This window comes from Macaca mulatta, chromosome 19 (assembly GCF_049350105.2).
Source record: "Macaca mulatta isolate MMU2019108-1 chromosome 19, T2T-MMU8v2.0, whole genome shotgun sequence".
Taxonomy (NCBI): Eukaryota; Metazoa; Chordata; class Mammalia; order Primates; family Cercopithecidae; genus Macaca; species Macaca mulatta.
Genome location: NC_133424.1, coordinates 6,451,683 through 6,471,362, shown reverse-complemented (window position 1 = coordinate 6,471,362; position 19,680 = coordinate 6,451,683). Strand labels below are relative to the sequence as shown.

At 47.6% G+C, this 19,680-nt stretch overlaps 2 protein-coding genes and 1 long non-coding RNA gene across 51 annotated transcripts in view; 2 read left to right on the top strand and 1 right to left on the bottom strand.

Annotated features, from left to right (window-relative positions):
- The window catches only part of SAFB (scaffold attachment factor B), a 46,110-nt gene extending 45,154 nt beyond the window's left edge, over nt 1-956 (bottom strand). For all 43 annotated transcript variants that reach the window (XR_013409575.1, XR_013409574.1, XR_013409576.1 and 40 more), the window contains exon 1: nt 666-956. Coding sequence is in view for 38 of the 43 variants with exons in the window: in XM_077979375.1 (XP_077835501.1) it covers nt 666-854 (189 nt within the window). In the remaining 5 variants the exon portion in view is untranslated. The remainder of the gene's footprint in view (nt 1-665) is intronic.
- A 326-nt stretch (nt 957-1,282) lies between these two features.
- SAFB2 (scaffold attachment factor B2) overlaps nt 1,283-19,680 on the top strand; it is a 36,300-nt gene continuing 17,902 nt past the window's right edge. For 3 of the 7 annotated variants that reach the window (XR_013409573.1, XM_001084042.4, XM_077979330.1), the window contains exons 1-9: nt 1,283-1,529; nt 2,657-2,744; nt 7,584-7,648; nt 7,735-7,938; nt 10,525-10,587; nt 11,501-11,528; nt 12,435-12,945; nt 13,374-13,423; nt 13,961-14,061. Coding sequence is in view for 6 of the 7 variants with exons in the window: in XM_001084042.4 (XP_001084042.3) it covers nt 1,344-1,529; nt 2,657-2,744; nt 7,584-7,648; nt 7,735-7,938; nt 10,525-10,587; nt 11,501-11,528; nt 12,435-12,945; nt 13,374-13,423; nt 13,961-14,061 (1,296 nt within the window). In the remaining variant the exon portion in view is untranslated. Of the gene's footprint in view, nt 1,530-2,656; nt 2,745-7,583; nt 7,649-7,734; nt 7,943-10,524; nt 10,603-11,500; nt 11,529-12,434; nt 12,946-13,351; nt 13,424-13,960; nt 14,062-19,680 lie in introns of all 7 variants that reach the window. The other 4 variants (XM_077979331.1, XM_077979332.1, XM_077979334.1 and 1 more) reach the window with 4 other exon arrangements.
- On the top strand, nt 14,264-18,340 carry LOC144337013 (uncharacterized). Its single transcript, XR_013409605.1, has 3 exons — nt 14,264-14,940; nt 15,386-17,089; nt 17,904-18,340. It is a non-coding gene; the product is annotated as an uncharacterized LOC144337013 (long non-coding RNA).

Below are 19,680 nucleotides of genomic sequence, written 5' to 3'. Positions count from 1 at the left end.
CGGGTCTCCCCTCATTTCACATTTCGGGTCGCTATCGTCAATCCCACTTTTCCTTCCTGCCCTGTTACTTCACCGGGCGAGTACCGGCAAAACGGGAAAACGGGGTTGTGGTCGTTTTTTCTATTTTTCCCTTTGAGTCCGTCCCACGGGTGTCTCCTTTGAAAATCTGCCCCGATTCAGGCTGGTCGGTCCCCCGTGGGTCACAAAATCTCTTCCCAGGGGAAACCAAGCAGCAGGCCCAGGAATCCCACGGCCTGGGTTCAAATCCCGACGCCGCCCGTCCTCGGCCGTGTGACCTTGGCCGAGTCCCTTCCCCTCGCCTAGGAAGTGAACGTTTCAGGGTCTCCCCTCCAGGTACGGAGGCGGGGACGAGACGAGGGGAGAACCCTCCTCTCGGGGGACGATGTCACCCGTCACCGCTTCTCCTGCACGCGCGCCGTTTTTCTGGTTCTCCCGGCCCCAATGCGGCGTTACTATTTGAACCCAGGCCCAGCCGGCCAAGGGACTCTCGCCAGGGCCTGGGAAGAGCCGGGGGACGCGAGAACACCAGGTCCGGGGAGGCCGCGAACGGGGCTGGCGGCGGACGCCAGGGCCCGCGAGCCACCGTCGCGGCCAAAAGGATCCCAGACCCACCCTGTGCCCCCCCCCCGGGGCCCCAAATCCACCTTCTTCAGCCGCTCCATCAAAACGCTCTTGTTGCCGCTCGAGTCCACATTCCGTTTCCTCAGCTCCGCCCGCAGATCGATCACTCGCAGGTCGCTGAGGCGCCGCGTTCCGGTCTCTGACGAGGCGGAGCTCAGAGCCGCCGCGCCCGCCGCTCCAGAATCTCCTAGGCCTGACAGAGTCTCCGCCATTCCAGGGACCCTGGCTCCGCCGCCCACTTTCCACAGAACCGGGCCGGTTTTATCAGGCTCCTAGCACAAAATGGCGCCGCCTGCGAGGGAACCGCTCCAGTCGCCCCGGCGCGCCTCGCTTCTGCGCAGGCGCACCAAGCGCAAGCTGGACTATCCCGGTTGCAACTGCACATGCGCAGTGAGAACAACGCGGGGATGTGCGCAGTCGCGTTGCGTCTCTCCAGCCTCCCGCCGGGAACTGCCGGGACGCATGCGAGCTGCAGATTCGGCGCCTGCGCGTGGTGCCGGTGAACGCGCGGTTGGTCGACGCGCGAGCGTCCTTGCTGCTAAGTGCGCTCGTGAGGCGGTGCGCGTGCGCGTGCGCGGCCGCAAAGCGGGGCGGGAGGAAACGAGTGCGTTTTCCTCTTAGGCGGCGCCATTTTGTGTTCAGAGCCGCTCCAGCTGCCGGCGGTGTGCGGCTGAGTCGGTGGCGGAGACGGGAACGTGACGATGGCGGAGACTCTGCCCGGGTCGGGCGACTCGGGCCCTGGCACGGCTGCTCTCGGCCCGGGCGTTGCGGAGACTGGGACGAGGCGACTCAGCGAGCTGCGGGTGATCGATCTGCGGGCGGAGCTGAAGAAGCGGAACCTAGACACGGGCGGCAACAAGAGCGTTCTGATGGAGCGGCTCAAGAAGGTGAGGCGGCGCGGGGCTCGGGGGTGGCGCAGGAGGCTTGGGCACGCCCCCGCCAGTGCCTGTCACCGCGGCTCCCGGACCCGGGGCGCCCCGGGCCCGACCCGCGTCTTGGCCGACCCCGACTCGAGGTGTCGGGCACCCAGGGGGCCGGCTGTGTGACCTTGGCCCGTTACCGCCCCTCTCTGTGCCTTCCTTCCTATTCTCCTTCCACCTTTTCTCTTTAAGCGCGCTCAGCGTCCGGTCTTCTCGGCTACCAGGGTGGCCCCGGGACCCCTCCTGGGTCTCCCTTTCGAGCCTTGGCTCTGTGACCTTGGGCAGGTGCTTTTCTCTCTGTGCCTCAGTTTCCTTCTCCGGAGAATGGGTGTCTGGCGGACTCCTGAGCTTTTACAGGAAAGGGGGCGGTGCTTGTTCTTGCCCCAGGGCCTTAGCATTTACGAAGCTGTCCACCCGTGTCCCCCAGATCTCGTGGCCGGCCCCTTGTCATTTCGGGTGTGCCTGAGACATCACCTTCCTGAGCGCCCTCCCTAATGCGCCGCCCCACCTCCTTGCCAGCTCATTCTGCGTTTATGTCGTACCTCGCTGAATGCAGGAGCTAAATGCAAGATATTAAGTGGTTGGGGATTGTCTGTCTCCGTAACTGGAACAAACTCCTTCAGCATAGGGAGGGAGCTTGTGGGTGCCCAGTCCTGGACCCGGCAGGTGGCAGGCACTGACGGACCTGTTGAATCTCCCCAGGGTGGCTGCTGTTCCTCCTCACCAGCGGTGGCCAGCCCTTCACCGAGGCCGGGCCAAGTGCAGCCTCTCTGTTCTGATTTGTCCCATCACATAACTTTAAAGTCGAAGGTTGGGCAGTGTCGAGTTGAGTTGCCGTTTTGGAACTGGTCCTTGACCCCAGTTCTGGAGCTCCTGCTCGCAGCCTCCCTCTCCTTTGTCATTTGGACCCAGAGAGACCCAAGCTGTGCGGGATTCCTCCTCCGCCTTTTGGGCTTGCGGCCCAGATAGCTGACCCGGAGTTGCTCTCTACAAGGACGCGTTTGCCTTTGTTTCATGGGAGGTTGTTACTTGTAAGGAACAGTGTGTGCCCTGCAGCTCTTAATCATGTTGTAAAACTCATCTGTCCCTAATAGGCGGTTAAAGAAGAGGGGCAAGATCCTGATGAAATTGGCATCGAGTTAGAAGCCAGCAGCAAGAAGTCAGCTAAGAGATGTGTTAAAGGTATTTACTTGTACATATGATGCTTGGGGCTTGAGTGTTTAGAGAATTTAGAGAAATGGTGTGTCGTGCTCTTCCCGCCCTCTAGGCTGGGAGAACTTCTCTGGTCCTCGGTGTCTCCTGCTAAGAGTTAGCTTTGCTCATCACCACCTAACAAGTAGCTGTGTCAAGGGCACAGGGAGGAGGAAAGAGATGTACGGGTGCCAAGTGCAGTTAAAATACACGAAAAACGTTTCAGCTTCTGCCATTGGGATTAAAAGTCAACTAGAGAAAGACAAGCTCTTAAAGCTACTTCTACGGGTCTGAGGAACCAAATATTCCTTCCTGGTTCAAAAAAGAGGTCTTAACGCAAGGAAAAGGACACCAATCCGAGACTGAATAAACTCAGCTTTGCTAGGGTCCAGAATAGATTGTTGGGGTACTTGCACTCAGCCTATTTTTTTACTATTACGGTTTTTGAATGTGAAGATTTAATTCACAGGACCGTTAAATTTATCAGGTTAAGGTGTGCAATTCAGTGCTTCCTAGTGCATACACAAGGCTCTGCGTCCACCACCACTGTATTCTGGATTTTCACCGCCCCAAAAGGAAACCCGGTCCTCATTAGAAGTTAGTTGCCTTACTTTTCTCCCTCCAGCCCCTGGCAACTACTAATCCATGTTCTGTCCGCATAGATTTGCCTATTGTGGATATTTCATGTAAATGGAATTGTATAACATACGGCCATTTGTATCAGCTTTCACTTAACGTAATGCTTAAAGTTCATCTGTGTTGCAACATGTATTGATACTTCATTCCTGTTTATGGCTGATACCAGTTATTTTTGGAAGCATTGAATTCCATAAAAGTTTGAAGCTTTGAATATCCCAATTGGTATTGTCCTCATTGTTAGGTTTTATGGTGATAAGGATAATGTAATTTATCCTTATTATATTATTATAATAATATTATAATAATATAATTTAGGTTTTCTGTGCAGGGGGCCTGTTTTCTTGGAAAAGTGCTAAATTCAGGCAGTGGAGGATCGGTGCTTAGAAAATAGAAATTGTGCATTTTTAACAATTTAGTTGTTTTTTTAACAGCTTTTTCTTAATGTGTTTCATAACACATTAACTGTTTAAAACGTGTGCGTGTGGTTTGAAAGGTTAAATCTTTTAGTTAGGTTGCATAAGAGCTTGAAGTTAAAGTTTACTTTTGAAACATGGATGTGTTTTTATTGTTCTTCTGACTGTCAGTATTTCAGCTAGAAGGCCTGACTGCCTGTGCAGATTCAGAATGTGAGAAACTGGTCTACAGCAGGAAATACAGTTTATCTCTTCTCTTTAGGTGTTAACTTATGCATGATCTGAATTTTTTTTTTTAATGGTTGGGAAAACTGCCTAACAATAAAGTTTAAAAGTTTTTTTATGTAGGTGCTCATTTTAAAACTGTAAAGTTCAAGACTTACTCAAACTATCCTTGGCTTTTAGCAGGAATTTAGCAGGGAATTTTTTTTTTTTTTTGCAATGGAGTTTCGCTCTTGTTGCCCAGGCTGGAGTGCAGTGGTGCCGTCTGGGTTCACTGCAACCTCTGCCTCCCGGGTTCAAGCGATTCTCCTGCCTCAGGCTCCCGAGTAGTTGGGATTACAGGCGCCCGCTGCCATGCCTGGCTAATTTTTTGTATTTTTAGTAGAAACGTGGTTTCACCATGTTGGCCAGGCTGGTCTCGAACTCCTGACCTCAGGTGATCCACCCGCCTGGGCCTCCTAAAGTGCTTGGATTACAGGCATGAGCCACCATGCCTGGCCTAGCAGGGATCATTTCTAATGATCTTTGCATCATTAGAAAAACTAAACTTTAGCTGAGTGCTTTGAAGACCTGCCTGAATGCCTAGATTAAAGCTTAGGTCGATTCAAAACTACTTGGAGTTAGTGTTTTGACAGGAAAGCTTGGATGATAAAGTTCGTCTGTTGCTTTAAAAATGATATATGTAGCCTCAGCTCTAGTGAGGATTAGAAGGGCTTCTGATAGCTTCCCATTCCTTTTTCAGAGAAGTAACCAAGCCCAGAGAGAGCCCAGGTCTTCAGGTGGAGCTCATCCCCTGCGGGCCTCATCTTCCATCCTGAGCTGCTGATGTTCTCTAGAGGTGTCAGGGCACCTGGCTAATGGATAAAGCGCAAGTGCCTTAGGACTTTGTGGTTGCAGTTGGGGCCTGTTATTACATACAGCTGTTAGATCAGGAGACACTCAATTACTTTTCTTTTCGAGCACTATGCAGCAGCGTTCAGTTGAGTCCAAAGTTGGACTCATTCTGGGAACTCACCAGTAACTGCTTTGCAAGAATTGAAGCAGCCAAACTTGTTGAGAGAAAGTGTCCTCATTATAAATCAGAGTAAGAGTCTTCACCAAAATTAGGAGTCCTAGGCAACATTGTAGGTGGGTTTGGAAAAAATAAAACTTGGATTAAAAATTTAAGTTTTAGATACCATGTGGGATTAAAGTTGGATTTTCTTACATCTGTGTCCCTGACAGCGGCAGCTTTTCGTTGGCCAATGCCAGGTGCTGGGGATTGGGGCGTCGCCTGTCTACGCCACATTAGCTTTTCGGTGATGCTCCTTGGTCAGCATTTCTCCTATTTCCATCCTATGTGGGCACTGCAGGCTACTATTTAGGGCCTAGAAATTGGGTGCAATTACCAAACAGTTTTAGACAACGTATTTCAAAAGGAAATGCTGTGTTTAGATGTCATGGGAAGTGGGACAGCTGAGTTTCAGAGTGCCAGCTTTGGAGCCCAACCAAATTCTCGTGTGTCAAACGCAGATCATAAAACCTGCTAGCGTTGTTAGGCGTCTTAAGTGATAGACTGGAAAAAGCTCACGTTGCGAGACATGTAATTAAACTGCATTTCTTGAGTGATTATTGATAACAGTGGTGAGTGAGACTCTTAAGTTGTAGACCCTGCAGGTTTTTTATGTTTTTCTTTTTTGAACAATTTTTGGAAGTAATACTTTTAGATAATTTGGAAAATGTAAAAAGTATGCATGTGAAAATAAAATTCTCTCTAATCTTACCCCTGAGTATTTTAACTATTGTTGGTGATTATCTTAGCCTTATCCACCCGGATTTTATGAACATATCCTCGCATATACGCTCGCATGGATACAAATAGACACCGGCTTTTAAGAAACGTGTATCTTTTTTTCTGTTTGATTTTTCTTTATGGGTGTGTGTGTGAGAGAAACACAGTCTTACTCTATTGCCCAGAGTGGAGGGCAGTGGCATGATCGTGGCAGCCTCAAGCTCCCAGGCCCAGAGCACTCACCCACCTCACCCTCGCCAGTAGTTGGGAGTACAGGTGCATAACACCATGCCTGACTAATTTTTGTATTTTTGATGGAGATGAGGTCTCACTGTGTTGCCCGAACTTGTCTCTTAATTCCTGGGCTCAAGCGATTCACCTTCATTAGCCTCCCAACGTGCTGGGATTACAGGCGTGAACCACCGTGCCCACACTGTGGGCATTTTTTCTGTTTCATTAAATATTCTTTAAAAGCATACGTTCTTTAAACATTGTGAGACATTGGATGGTGTCCCACAGGGTTTCTCAGTATTGGCACTATTGACAATTTGGGCCGAATAATTCTCTGTGGTTGGGGATTATCCTTTGTATTGTAGGGTCGTGACCAGTGTCACTAGCTGCTGATGCTAATGGCATTCTCCCAAGTCATGACAACCAACAGTGTCTCCAGACATTGCCAGCCATTCCCCCCGGTTGTGAACCACATCTGAATGAAAATGTGCTGTAATCTGTTTCCCTTTTGGGTGTTTAACAGGTACAATAGGACAGATATCTATGTTTCGAACTCCTTGTCAGATACCCTAAGACTCAAATTCCTGGAATAAAGGGTATGCACATTAGTAAGGTTTTTGATAAATATGGAACCTCAAGTTTATTCTCAAGGTTTCCTCTCTTGATCCCCTCCAGCCTCCTTTTGCAATACCTAGCAGAATTCTATCAAATAGTTATTTTGTGGTCACAAAACCCAGGATGATTCTCAACTTTATGGCAGCCTTTGCCTTTTGCCTTGGGGGGAAAAAGTTTTTGAGCTGAAAAATGACAAAGACCTACTTGAAATGGGTAGAATATAGGGAGAGCCAGCAAATCACTAACTCAATATTTTATGTTGCAGTTCTTTGGTTACTAGATGGGTATTGTATTTTTTTGTCGTTGTTGGTTCAAAATGCCTGTTTTTATCCTTTGTTCATTTTTTTGTGATTTTTTTTCTTAGGTTTGGAGTGTTTTTGAAATATTTGGAAACTTTTAGATATTTTGTGGTAAATCAGACTACTCTGATAATCTAACAGGAATCCTAATTTTCATCTTCCTATTGATGTATTACTTAGAACACCAATTGAGGCCGGGCGACGTGGCTCACGCCTGTAATCCCAGCACTTTGGGAGACGATGGCGGGTGGATCACGAGGTCAGGAGTTCGAGACCAGCCTGGCCAATATGGTGAAACCCCGTCTCTACTAAAAATAGAAAAATTAGCTGGGTATGGTGGTACACGCCTATAGTCCCAGCTGCTGGGGAGGCTGAAGCAGGAGAATCGCTTGAACCCGGGAGGCAGAGGTTGCAGTGAGCTGAGATCATGCCACTTGCACTCCAGCCTGGGCGACACAGTGAGACTCCATCTCAAAAAAAAAAAGGAAAACAAATTGAGACAAAATTATGTGTGACAAGAGAAGGGAGACTTAGTTTCTCTTGTAATGTGTTCTGTTCTAAGATTGAAATCTATTCTGCATAAACTAATTATGAGGTAGAACTTGAGTGTTATCTGATTGAACAATTATTCTGTAATTAGGACTGAAGATGGAGGAGGAAGGCACAGAAGATAACGGCCTGGAAGATGATTCCAGAGACGGGCAGGTAAGTGATGTCAGGGTAGAGACGACAAGCAGCAGCTCCCTGTCCTGGTCCAGGTGGTCGTTAACGACTCTTTTTCCTCTTTACAGGAGGACATGGAAGCAAGTCTGGAGAACCTTCAGAATATGGGCATGATGGACATGAGTGTGCTAGACGAAACTGAAGTGGAGAATAGCAGTGCTCCAGATTTTGGGGAGGATGGCGCGGACAGTCTTCTCGATTCCTTTTGTGATAGTAAAGAATACGTGGCTGCACAGCTGAGACAGCTCCCGGCTCAGCTCCCAGAGCATGCTGTAGGTAACTTGGAGACACAGCGGGTTGTGCCCGTAGCCCCGAGGCACCTGGCGCTTGCGTGCTGCTCATGTGAGGGAGAACACAGCTAAACCGCCGTGAACACATAGTTCAGTGTCTAAACCCTGCTGTTAAACCATGTCCATTTAAACGCTGTGTAGGTCAGGGATTAACTAATAGATAGCTTTTCTGTAGTACTGGGGAGTGTTTTTATAATTGGCTGGGAGACACTTTGAAAGCATGTGGTAAGTCATAAAATAGAAAGCTCTGACATAAAAGATTTTCGTTTTTTGAGATGGGGTCTCACTGTTACCCAGGCCGGTCTTGAACTCTTGGGCTCCAGTGATCCTCCCGACTAGCTGGGCTTATTGGCACAGGCCACAGTGCCCAGTAAGTTTTTTCCCTGTAAAAAATAGTTTTAAGAAACAAAAAAGACGGTTTATTTATTTAGAGACAGGGTCTTGCTCGCTTGTGCAGACTGGAGTGCAGTGTTGTGATCATAACTCACGGCAGCCTCAGCCTCCCAGGTTCAAGCACTCCTGCAGAGCTGAGACTACGCTGAACCACCATGCCCGGCTAATTTAAAAAAAATTTTTTTTTTTAGAGATCATTAGGTTACCCAGGTTGATCTTGAACCCCTGAGCTCAAGCAGTCCTTCCGCCTCAGCCTCCCAGAGTGCTGGCATGACAGGTGTAATGCCGCACCCAGCTCAGAAATGGTTTCTAATCTCATCATGGAGATATTCCTCTTAATGTTGTGTTTTTTTGGTTTTTGCTTGTTTGTTTGTTTTTGAGAGGAGTCTCACTCTGTCACCCAGGCTGGAGTGCAGTGGCAAGATCACGGCTCACTGCAACCTCCGCCTCCCGGGTTCAAGCAATTCTCCTGTCTCAGCCTCCTGAGTAGCTGGGACCACAGGCACGCACCACCACGCCCAGCTAATTTTTTTGTATTTTCAGTAGAGATGGAGTTTTACCATGTTGGCCATGATGGTCTCCATCTCCTGACCTTGTGATCTGCCTGCCCTGGCCTCCCTAAGTGCTGGGATTACACACTTGAGCCACTGCGCCCAGCCACCGGGCTAATTTTTTATATTTTTTGGTAGAGACAGGATTTCATAATGTTGGCCGGGCTGGTCTCAAACTTCTGACCTCAAGTGATCCGCCTGCCTTGGCCTCCCAAAGTGCTGGGATTATAGGTGTGATTCACCACGCCTGGCCTGTTAATGTTTTAAGCAAGGTTAAGCAGTTACATTAAAAGATGTAAAGTACAATGAAGAAGTACCAACCATGCTCCCCAAAGGGACTGACTGAGCATCCTTGTATGTAAAGGAGGACCTTTGCTTAGGGCTTTCCCAGCTTTTCACTTCTAGTGTTTTGGCATAGAGCTCTCTGGTGGGGCTGTTCAAATACCACAAGCCATCACTGTCTTCAAGCTGATCTTCATTTTAATCTGACGTCATGTGCCCAGTAGGTGGTTTTACTTCCTTAAGGCATTGCAGCTTTTAGCTTGGGGGTGGAAATGCCTCCGTAGGACTGAACCTTAAACCTTACGGTCAAAAGTCATTGCCTCCAAATTTATCCTCCTTTGATCTAGGGCAGCACTGAGGAACTGATTAGCTGCCTTTCTCAGCCTGGTGCTGCTGTGTGTTTATTATTTTCAGAGTGTGTATTTCTCAGTTAATGGAGGCATCCAGGTCATGGGTTCAAATCTAGAAAAGGAAAAAAGAAAATATTTGGGAGTGATCTTTTTGTAGTTCACTTAAGAGCTTCAAATTTAGTAAAACTTGGTGATAACAAGTTTTTCTTTTGTTTGGCATGTAGTAAAGAGAGAAAATGACCAAGTTAAATGTTTGTTTTTAATAAAATAGGCTAGGAGGGCCAGGCGTGGTGGTTCACGCCTGTAATCCCAGCACTCTAGTAGGCTGAGGCGGGTGAATCACCTGAGGTCAGGAGTTCAAGATTAACCTGGACATGGTGAAACCCTGTCTCTACTAAAAAATACAAAAAATTAGCCGGGCGTGGTGGCACATGCCTGTAATCCCAGCTACTCAGAAGGCTGAGGCAGGAGAATCACTTGAACCCGAGAGGTGGAGGTTGCAGTGAGCCAATCGCGCCATTGCTCCAGCCTGGGCAACAAGAGAGAAACTCCGTCTCAAACGAATGAATGAATAAAGTAGGCTAGGAGAAAGTGCCCGGTGAGTGTTACCTTAAGAGTATTGCTGCCAGGTGAAATTGGAGGAGCACAGTTTATCATTTTTGAGTTTTGCTTTAGAAATCCTGTGGTTGGAGGGTTATGTGTTAATCACCAGTACTTAGAAACTGCCTGGGAAATTGATTCGTTCATTCACCCAGTACAGACAGGGCAGCATACCCCCCTGCAGGCCACTGCCAGAGACGCTGGTGGAGCAGAGGCGTGGAGTGTGTGTTCTGGCGGAGAGGCAAGCGCTGAACTGAATGACCCAACAGTAGACTTTTAGATGGCAAAAGGTGCTGTGAGGGAAACAGACACACAGGTTGCCTAAGCGAGGTGTTGGCCTTGGTTTTCACAGCTCCAGCTTCCACAAAGTCATCTTCCATTTTGTTTTTCAGGTGGATGGGGAAGGATTCAAGAACACTTCGGAAGCTTCATCGTTGAACTTCAAAGTAACTCCGGTAAGTTACCATCTGGTTCTGCATCACTGGGAATGTTAAACAAGTGGTTGATGTTCCACAGTGAAAGAGCAGTGTGTATGTATAAGGAAATGATACTGTGCTGGATACTGGGGTTAAGAGGTTAGCAGAACAGAAGTAGTTTCAGGGCTGGCCATCTAGCAGGGGCAGTGGGATCAAACCAAGTATGTAACCAGAAGGGAGAAAGAAGTGTGATGAGGGAGCAGGTGTGGTGGTTGGACTTCAGAAGTGCCTGGAACTCTTCCCAGAGGAAGTTCTGTCTGAATTGAGGTCTGACGGATAGGTTGAAGAGGGAAAGAAGAATTTGGAGCAGAAAGTGTGGGGGGTGGCTCTGATGCAGAAGAGAGAGGGGAGCACACAGGGTTGAGGAGAAGCCAGAGGGTGTTGCAGAGCAGCCGGGCCCACCTCGCTGAGTCTGGGCTACCAGAAGGATTGGACCTATTGTCCTAAGTGAGCCAGATGTTGGAAGAGGTTTTCAGCAGAGTAGAGAGATCATTTTGTTTTAACAGGTTTCAGTTACAAATAAGTTTATGTTGGGAAAAGTATTTTTTCCCTAAATCCACTGTGACCTCTCCTCTGACAAAGGGGGTCTTTGCCAGCTGCAGCAGCCACTAGGTCAGCTTGGTCGTGGGGTGAGTGGCACGTCTGTGCGGGGCCCAGACTCGGGAGAATCAGACAGACTGTTATCACTAGGGACCTGCTGTTACCAGAGGAACTGGCAAAATGAACTGGTTTTCATCAAGTTATTGTAGCATGGAATACATTTTTTGGAGAGGAGAAAGTTTTGTGGAAACAGGCATTTATTCACAGATGATTGAAAGCTGTATTTGTTGGTGAAATGTATCTGCCCCGTGTTTAAAGTGACTTGTGGATTTGCTTTTTCTTTTTTAAATAGGACATTGAAGAATCTCTTTTGGAGCCAGGTACTGATAAGAGAAACACGACAGTTATGGTTTGAAAGTTTTCACGCTATTATTTTAAAGCTGCCTATATTTTAAGTTGTGTTATGATCTTGTAAATTGCTCTAATGGTGGACAATCCAGATCATACAAGGATCAGAGATTGGAAACCCATTCGTATCACCAGATCTGTGGAAGAGCCATTCTGGCTTCTTGAGGTCAAATACATTTGGTGCAATGTAGTGATTATTTTCATCTCTAACCACGTAGAGTGGCATTTAATTCCCCCTGTCCCCATGATTCCTCCATGTGTTTCTACACATGAAACAGATCTTGTGATATTTTGCTGCAGTCGTTTTGATTAACGCAGTTAAGGCAGGAAAAAGCTGTTGTCAGGGCACTTACCACCTGAGAAGTGACTGGATTCCAGAAGAGGAAACAGAGTTTCTTCGTGAAAATTTTCAACATATTATTCCCCTTCCGGACTGCGTTTATCTCCCACCGTCAGAAGAGATTCTGATTTTCATATTGGATTGTTCTGTTAAAAGAAATTCAAAGAAATTTGGAAATTGAGCTGTCGTGAATGGTGATTGCATTCGGTTCAGCACCTTGGACATTGGAAAATCAGTCAGAAGACCCAGACTTGAACAAAAACTCGAAGAAGACTGTTGAGAAGCAGCCGCGTGGTTGTAGGTTTTTAAATCTGTGGGGGCCTTTTCTCTTCCGTGTAGCGTAGAGGCTTACCTAGAGGCGGTCGCAGCGCAGGTAGTGTAACCAGTATAACTTTGTGTACCCGCGGGTTTTCCAATCTCTGTGTAGCTAGCAGTTCTCTTCGTGTTAGTGTGGCAGCCGTGCCAGTTCCACATTTGTGATTGCTTTATTTCCCTGGTAATTAAACCTTGTGCCATTCTATTCCTGTTAAATCCGTAGAAAATGAGAAAATACTCGACATTTTGGGGGAAACTTGTAAATCTGAGCCAGTAAAAGAAGAAAGTTCCGAGCTGGAGCAGCCATTTGCACAGGACACAAGTAGCGTGGGGCCAGACAGAAAGCTTGCGGAGGAAGAGGACCTATTTGACAGCGCCCATCCGGAAGAGGGTGATTTAGATTTGGCCAGCGAGTCAACAGCACACGCTCAGTCGAGCAAGGCAGACAGCCTGTTAGCGGTAGTGAAAAGGGAGCCCGCGGAGCAGCCAGGCGATGGCGAGAGGACGGACTGTGAGCCTGTAGGGCTAGAGCCGGCAGTTGAGCAGAGTAGTGCGGCCTCCGAGCTCGCGGAGGCCTCTAGCGAGGAGCTCGCGGAAGCACCCACGGAAGCCGCAAGCCCAGAAGCCAGAGATAGCAAAGACGGCGGGAGGAAGTTTGATTTTGAAGCTTGTAATGAAGTCCCTCCGGCTCCTAAAGAGTCCTCAACCAGTGAGGGCGCTGATCAGAAAATGAGGTTTGTTTTTTCTCAGTTTTAGACCAGACGCTATCTCCTTTTCATTGGTCATTTAATGACACACATAAGCTGTTTTTTCTGCAATTGGCCAGCCAGACTGACGAAATTGTAGTTTTGCTTCTAAAGAATGTTTTGTTTCTCTGTGTGTTTTTAATGGGTGATTCAATTCCTTTTCTTTTTCTCAACCTATCATGGTTGTGTTCTTAAATTGTTAATCGTTATCTTCAGCTAAATCGAATTGACTTTTACAAATCTGACATTGTATTTTTGGGGTCAGATTTTCCAATATAAGCTTGCAGAGGTGTCTGTTAAAATTTTATTTCAGACTAATTTTCTGGTAGGTATTCAGTTTTAGCACATAATCATATTTTTAGTTTTGTTCTCTTTCGTTTTTTTCCTGTATGAGTAACATTAACTTTTGTCTCTAGCTCTTTTAAGGAAGAAAAAGATATAAAGCCAATCATTAAAGATGAAAAAGGTATGATTTAACTTATGTGGTAGGGAGCCATGTTTGGATCCCTTATTTTGGGAGGAGGGGCGTGCAGATATCCACACTTTGGATCCAGTAATTTGTTTTATTATGGATTACTGGAATCAACCACCTAATGGTTTCTTGAGAGACTAGTTTTAGAAGTTCGCAAGCATCTGCATTTTATATTTCTGTTGTGGTTGTCATTTATGGGATAGTGAAAAGCACAAGAAAGGAATAATTCTGCTCATTGAAGACTGTTTCATGGACTTTAGAGACTGCTGTCTTGGATGAGATCTGATCATCAAAAGACATTTCAGTGCATAACTGACATGGGCATGATTATTCCTTGAGTAAGAAAACTCAGTTTTTGCTGTCCAGATTTTCTGCCTTCTGTGTGTTGGCATGTGTGTGTGCATTAAATTCTTGAGTCAACAGTTGGGATTGGGCGTCGTTAGGGCTTTTAAAGAGGGCTGCGCTCTTAAGAATGGTTGTGCTTCCTGTTAGGCCTTGGGTTGATGCCTAAGAATCTCCCTCTTGTGCCAGGTCGAGTTGGCAGCAGTTCTGGTCGGAACCTATGGGTCAGCGGGCTGTCCTCCACAACACGAGCTACGGATCTCAAGAACCTTTTCAGCAAGTATGGGAAGGTATGCCTTCCCTTGCCTCATACCATCCACTGTGATTATCAGAGTTAAAAAGGAAACTGTGCAGTGTTCCTTTGTGCAGTGGTTCACATCTATAATCCCAGCAGTTTGGGAGGCTGAGGCAGGAGGATTGCTTGAGTCCAGGAGTTCAAGACCAGCCAGGGAACATAGCAAGACCTTGTGTTTACTAAAAAACGACAACAATGGCTGGGCGCGGTGGCTCAAGCCTGTAATCCCAGGACTTTGGGAGGCCGAGACGGGCAGATCACAAGGTCAGGAGATCGAGACCATCTTGGCTAACATGGTGAAACCCCGTCTCTACTAAAAAATACAAAAAAACTAGCCGGGTGAGGCGGCGGGCGCCTGTAGTCCCAGCTACTTCAGGGAGGCTGAGGCAGGAGAATGGCGTAAATCCAGGAGGCGGAGCTTGCAGTGAGCTGAGATCCGGCCACTGCACCCCAGCCTGCGCGACAGAATGAGACTCCGTCTGAAAAAAAAAAAAAAAAAAAGGACAGCAACAAAGCTCGCCCAGTCTTGTGCAGTGCACCTTATTTCCTGACTCACAGTAACTAGGGTGCCGAGCAGGGCACGTGGTTGGTCATATCACAGCAGTGCTCAGAACAGCAGTATAAAGAGCTTCCATCTCAATGTTCTTGGGGTTCTTTCTAACTGGTCTCAAAGAGACTTATGGTCTTTTGTCCTAAGCAAAACTTAAAGCTGACATGATCAGTTTTTTTCCCTTAAGAATAAATTGGGAGGCTGAGACGGGCAGATCACCTAAGGTCAGGAGATCAAGACCATCCTGGCCAACATGGCTAACCCCTGTCTCTACTAAAAATACAAAAAATTAGCCAGCCATGGTGGTGTGTGCCTGTAGTCCCAGCTACTTGGGAAGCTGAGGCAGGAGAATCACTTGAACCCAGGAGGCAGAGGTTGCAGTGAGCCAAGATTGTGCCACTGGACTCCTACCTGGGTAACAGAGTGAAACTGTCTCAAAAAAAAAAAAAAAAAAGAATGACATGAATAATTGACTTTCATATAATTTAGCATTTTAAGTATATAGTCTGACATGATCGTGGTTCAAAAATCACTAAGATGCTGCTTATGGGGGCAGGAGAAAAATAGTACAATTAAGCAGCTTTCCAAAGGAAGTTGAGGAGGACAATTTAAAATGATTCCACTGTTTGGAATGAATTAATGTAAGAGTCTTCTTTTTTTTTTTTTTTGAGACTGCGTCTCGCTCTGTTGCCCAGGCTAAAGTGCGGTGGTGTGATCTTGGCTCACTGCGACCACCGCCTCCCAGGTTCAAGTGATTCTCGTGCCTCAGCTTCCTGAGTAGCTGGGATTACAGGCACCCACCACCATGCCTGGCTAATTTTTGTATTTTCAGTAGAGATGAGGTTTCACCATGTTGACCAGGCTGGTCTCCAACTCCTGACCTATGTGATCTGCCTGCTCGGCCTCCCAAAGTGCTGGGATTACAGACGTGAGCCACCGCACTTAACCAAGAGTCTTCTGATAAGCAGTTGGCACTCCCCTGGTCTCCTGGGTGCCTCTGGGGAGTGGCTTCCAAAGGAGAAGACTCACCATTCAGTGTCTGGACGGTGCCCTGATTCCAGGCAGAGCGGGGCCTGTCCGACACAGCCTTCTGGCTACAGAAGCTGTTCCTTTGTCTAGGTCTGTGTCACCCGATCAGGTGTTGGTTAATGTTTCATTGCTTAAGAAGCAGACAGGACCCAGAGAAAGCATTTAGTTCAGTTTTTCTCTTAACAGTCTGTTCAACAAGGGCTTAGGAAATTCTTATAACCATGAATAACCCGTTTCTTCAGTTACTTTTTTGACTTCACTCAGACACGATTAAGCAGAAGTAAACATACATGGTCACTGTCATCACAGATTTTTTAGTCTGATGGGAAAAAGACAGTTTAAGAAATAAACACATATGTGTTGTGATGAGCCTATTAAGGAAGGTTAGAGTACGCTATCAGTATGTTGTGGAGACCATGTTTAGATTCAGGAGACAGCTTCAGCAGACCTCGCTGAAGAAGTGACATTCAGCCGAGGCGTGAGTGATAGAGTTGGCCTTGCCTGTGGGTCTCAGCTCTGGACAAAAACAGGAGGACGTAGGAAGGCCAGAGGGGCAGGACACCACTCGGCTACTTGACTGAAGCATGCAGAGGCTGCTGTGACAAGCTCCAGGGCGGATGGCACTGCCCAGGGATGGGGACGTACAAGCTTAGTATGGTGCCTCCTCTCATTTGGGTTTTGTCTGTCAGAAGAAATGTCCTTGTAAGGATGATTAATTTGATGGTAAGGTAGAATGACGTCATCATTGGCTTCAGCTGTGATATGGGAAGTGGCGTCTGTGTTTCTGTGAGGAGAGTCTTTTGTCCCTTTGGCCATGACACTTCAGGCAGAGTCTCGACTCCTCCATTTGTGTGGTCTAAACCACAGGACGTCAGAGTCTGATGGGAACCTCGAGTGTGTGGGTTCCACCTTGTCATTTCATAGTTGGGGCCATGAGGTCCAGAGACGGGGAATGCCTTACTCAGGTTGACCCACTGAGTCAGAGATGGGTCAGAGAGCAGGACTCCTGTGTTTTGGGGAAACGTTCACTCTGTGCGCCAGTGCTGGTGGGGCTGGCGTTGAATCTGCTATCTTGCTGTCTGTTTTCTGTTCATGATGTTTGTTCATTTATCTCTTTTTCCCATTTATCTGCCGCCTTGTGGGTTGAGTCCTTTGATGACTGATGGCTTATTTACTCTCTTTGTCATTGTGGTTTACTGGCTGCTTGTAGGATTACAGTACACATCTTCCCTTACAGTCTGTCTGCAAGTGGTGCTCTGTTGGGTTCAGTGTAGTGCAAGAACTATCCGCGGGAATATACTTGCATTTCGCCTCCTGTCGATCTTCGTGATGTTATTGTCATACAGTTTACTTCTCTTGAAGAAGTCACCCAATATTTTGTTGGCTTTGACTTGCTGTGGTTTGGCTTTTTTGCTTTGAACAGTTTTTTTTTGTTTGTTTGTTTGTTTGAGACAGAGTCTCGCTCTGTTGCCCAGGCTGGAGTGCAGTGGCGCGATCTTGGCTCACTGCAACCTCTGCCTCCCGGGTTCACGCCATTCTCCTGCCACAACCTCCCAAGTAGCTGGGACTACAGGTGCCCGCCACCATGCCCGGCTAATTTTTTGTATTTTTAGTAGAGACGGGGTTTCACTGTGTTAGCCAGGATGGTCTCGATCTCCTGACCTCATGATCCGCCTGCCTCAGCCTTCCAGAGTGCTAGGATTACAGGCGTGAGCCACCGCGCCCAGCCGAACAGTTATCTTTTAAAGAGACCCAGAAATGACTGGAAAAAAATCATGTTCACCTCGCCAGGTGCTCTTCCTTGCTTTTTGTTGTACATCCCGTCGGAGATCATCTTCTTCCCTCCTGAAGGAACTGAAAGTTTCTTGTAGTGTGGGGTTGCTGGCGATGTGTTCTTGTTTCTTTTGCACGTCAGAAAAAGTCTTTACTTTGTCTTCATTTTGAAATAAATTTTCACTGGGTATAGAATTCTAGGTTAACTTGGCCGGGCGCGGTGGCTCAAGCCTGTAATCCCAGCACTTTGGGAGGCCAAGACGGGTGGATCACAAGGTCAGGAGATCGAGACCATCCTGGCTAACACGGTGAAACCCTGTCTCTACTAAAAAATACAAAAAAAAAAACAAAACTAGCCGGGCGAGGTGGCGGGGGCCTGTAGTCCTAGCTACTCGGGAGGCTGAGGCAGGAGAATGGCGTGAACCCGGGAGGCGGAGCTTGCAGTGAGCTGAGATCCGGCCACTGCACTCCAGCCTGGGCGACAGAGCGAGACTCCGTCTCAGGAAAAAAAAAAAAAAAAAGAATTCTAGGTTAACTTAATCCTTGTTCCTTTAGTTTCCAATTTGTCTCTTTTCCTCTGGCTGCTTTTAAGTTTCTTCTGTTTTTTGTTTTGTTTTGTTTTCCCATAGAGACAGGATCTCACCGTGTCGCTCAGGTTGGAGTACAGTGGTGCTCACTGCAGCCTCAACCTCCCAGGCTCAAGCAATCCTCTCACCTCAGCCTCCTGAGTAGCTGAGACCACAGGCACCACACCACTACACCCAGCTAATTTTTAAAATTTTTGGTAGAGATGTAGTTTCTCCGTGTTGCCCAGGCTGGTTTTGAACACCTGGCCTCAAGTGATCCACCCGCCTTGGCCTCAGAAAGTGCTGGGATTACAGGCATGAGCCACTGTGCCCAGCCTGTCCCGGTAATTTTTTATGGGATGTTGTGAATTGTATTTTGTTGGGTGCTAGTTATACTTGTATCTCTACAAATACCCTTGAGCTTTTTTCTGGTGCACAGCTGAGGTACTTGACACACTTTGGTCCTTGTGGGGCTTTTATGCTAAGTCAGGGTCAAAGTAGCCTTCAGTTTGGGCTGATTTGGTCTCACTACTGGGCAATGCCCTCTGAGTAGTGGGTCTGATGCCCGTGAATTACCAGCCTTTCCACCCTGGCTATTGGGAAGAGCAAACCATTTGTGGCCCTGAGTGCCCCCAGTGATTGTTCCCTCTGTTCCTTATGAGTGGTGCTGTCCCAGCCTCTGGTTTCCTTGCACACACATGCACTGGGCGGGAGGAGCCCTCTGTGGGTCTCTTCAGCTTGCTCTGTGTGGCTGTGTCCTCTCTGATCCTCAGTTCTGTGGTTTCTCTCTGCCTTGGTCTCAGAATCTCAGTGCTATTTTACCCATCCCCCATTGCCTGGGAACTTCAGGCAGTGAGCAGGGGCAGTCAGGAAGCTCTCAGGGATCGCTGTCTCGGGCAGCCTGATGTCCAGGATCTGAAAACCGTCATGGCCTACGTTTCATCACGTTTGTCAGTTGTTTCAGGCAGGAAGACAATGCTTAGTTCTCCCATCTCGGCCAGAAGTGGAAGTCCTTTCCCCATGGGAACATTCCCGACAGTCCGGGTCTGAGTCAGAGCTGTTCTCAGGCCCAGCTGGAGTGGATGGGTGCGTTGCTTAGTAGCCCCACAGCTGTTCGTGGGCACAGTGGAAATAGAGAAAACGATGTGGATGGGTAGGACTTCTGGGTATTAGTTGTGAGTAATGAAGTTTAATGGTTTTATAACCTTGCATGTTTGTGTGTTTTCATTGTGATGACTGATCTTGTATTAAAAGCAATTGTATTTAGTGGCTGGGTACGGTGGCTCACGCCTGTAATCCCAGCACTTTGGGAGGCCGACTGGAGTAGATCACTTGAGGTCAGAAGTTGGAGACCAGCCTGGCCAACATGGGGAAACTTCCATCTCTACTAAAAACACAAAAATTAGCTGGGCGTGGTGGCCAGTGCCTGTAATCCCAGCTACTTGGGAGGCTGAGGCAGGAGAATTGCTTGAACCCAGGAGACAGAGCTTGCAGTGAGTCGAGATCAGGACACTACACTCCAGCCTGGGTGACAGAGTGAGACTGTGTCTCAAAAAAAAAAAAAAAAGGCAATTGTATTTGGATAGGTCAGGATTAATTGGAACCAATTCAGTAACTAATAGTGGAAAAGTACTAATATGGGGAGAGGTGACAAATAGTGAAAATGATTCTGATTGTCAGGTAATAACTTTAGCAA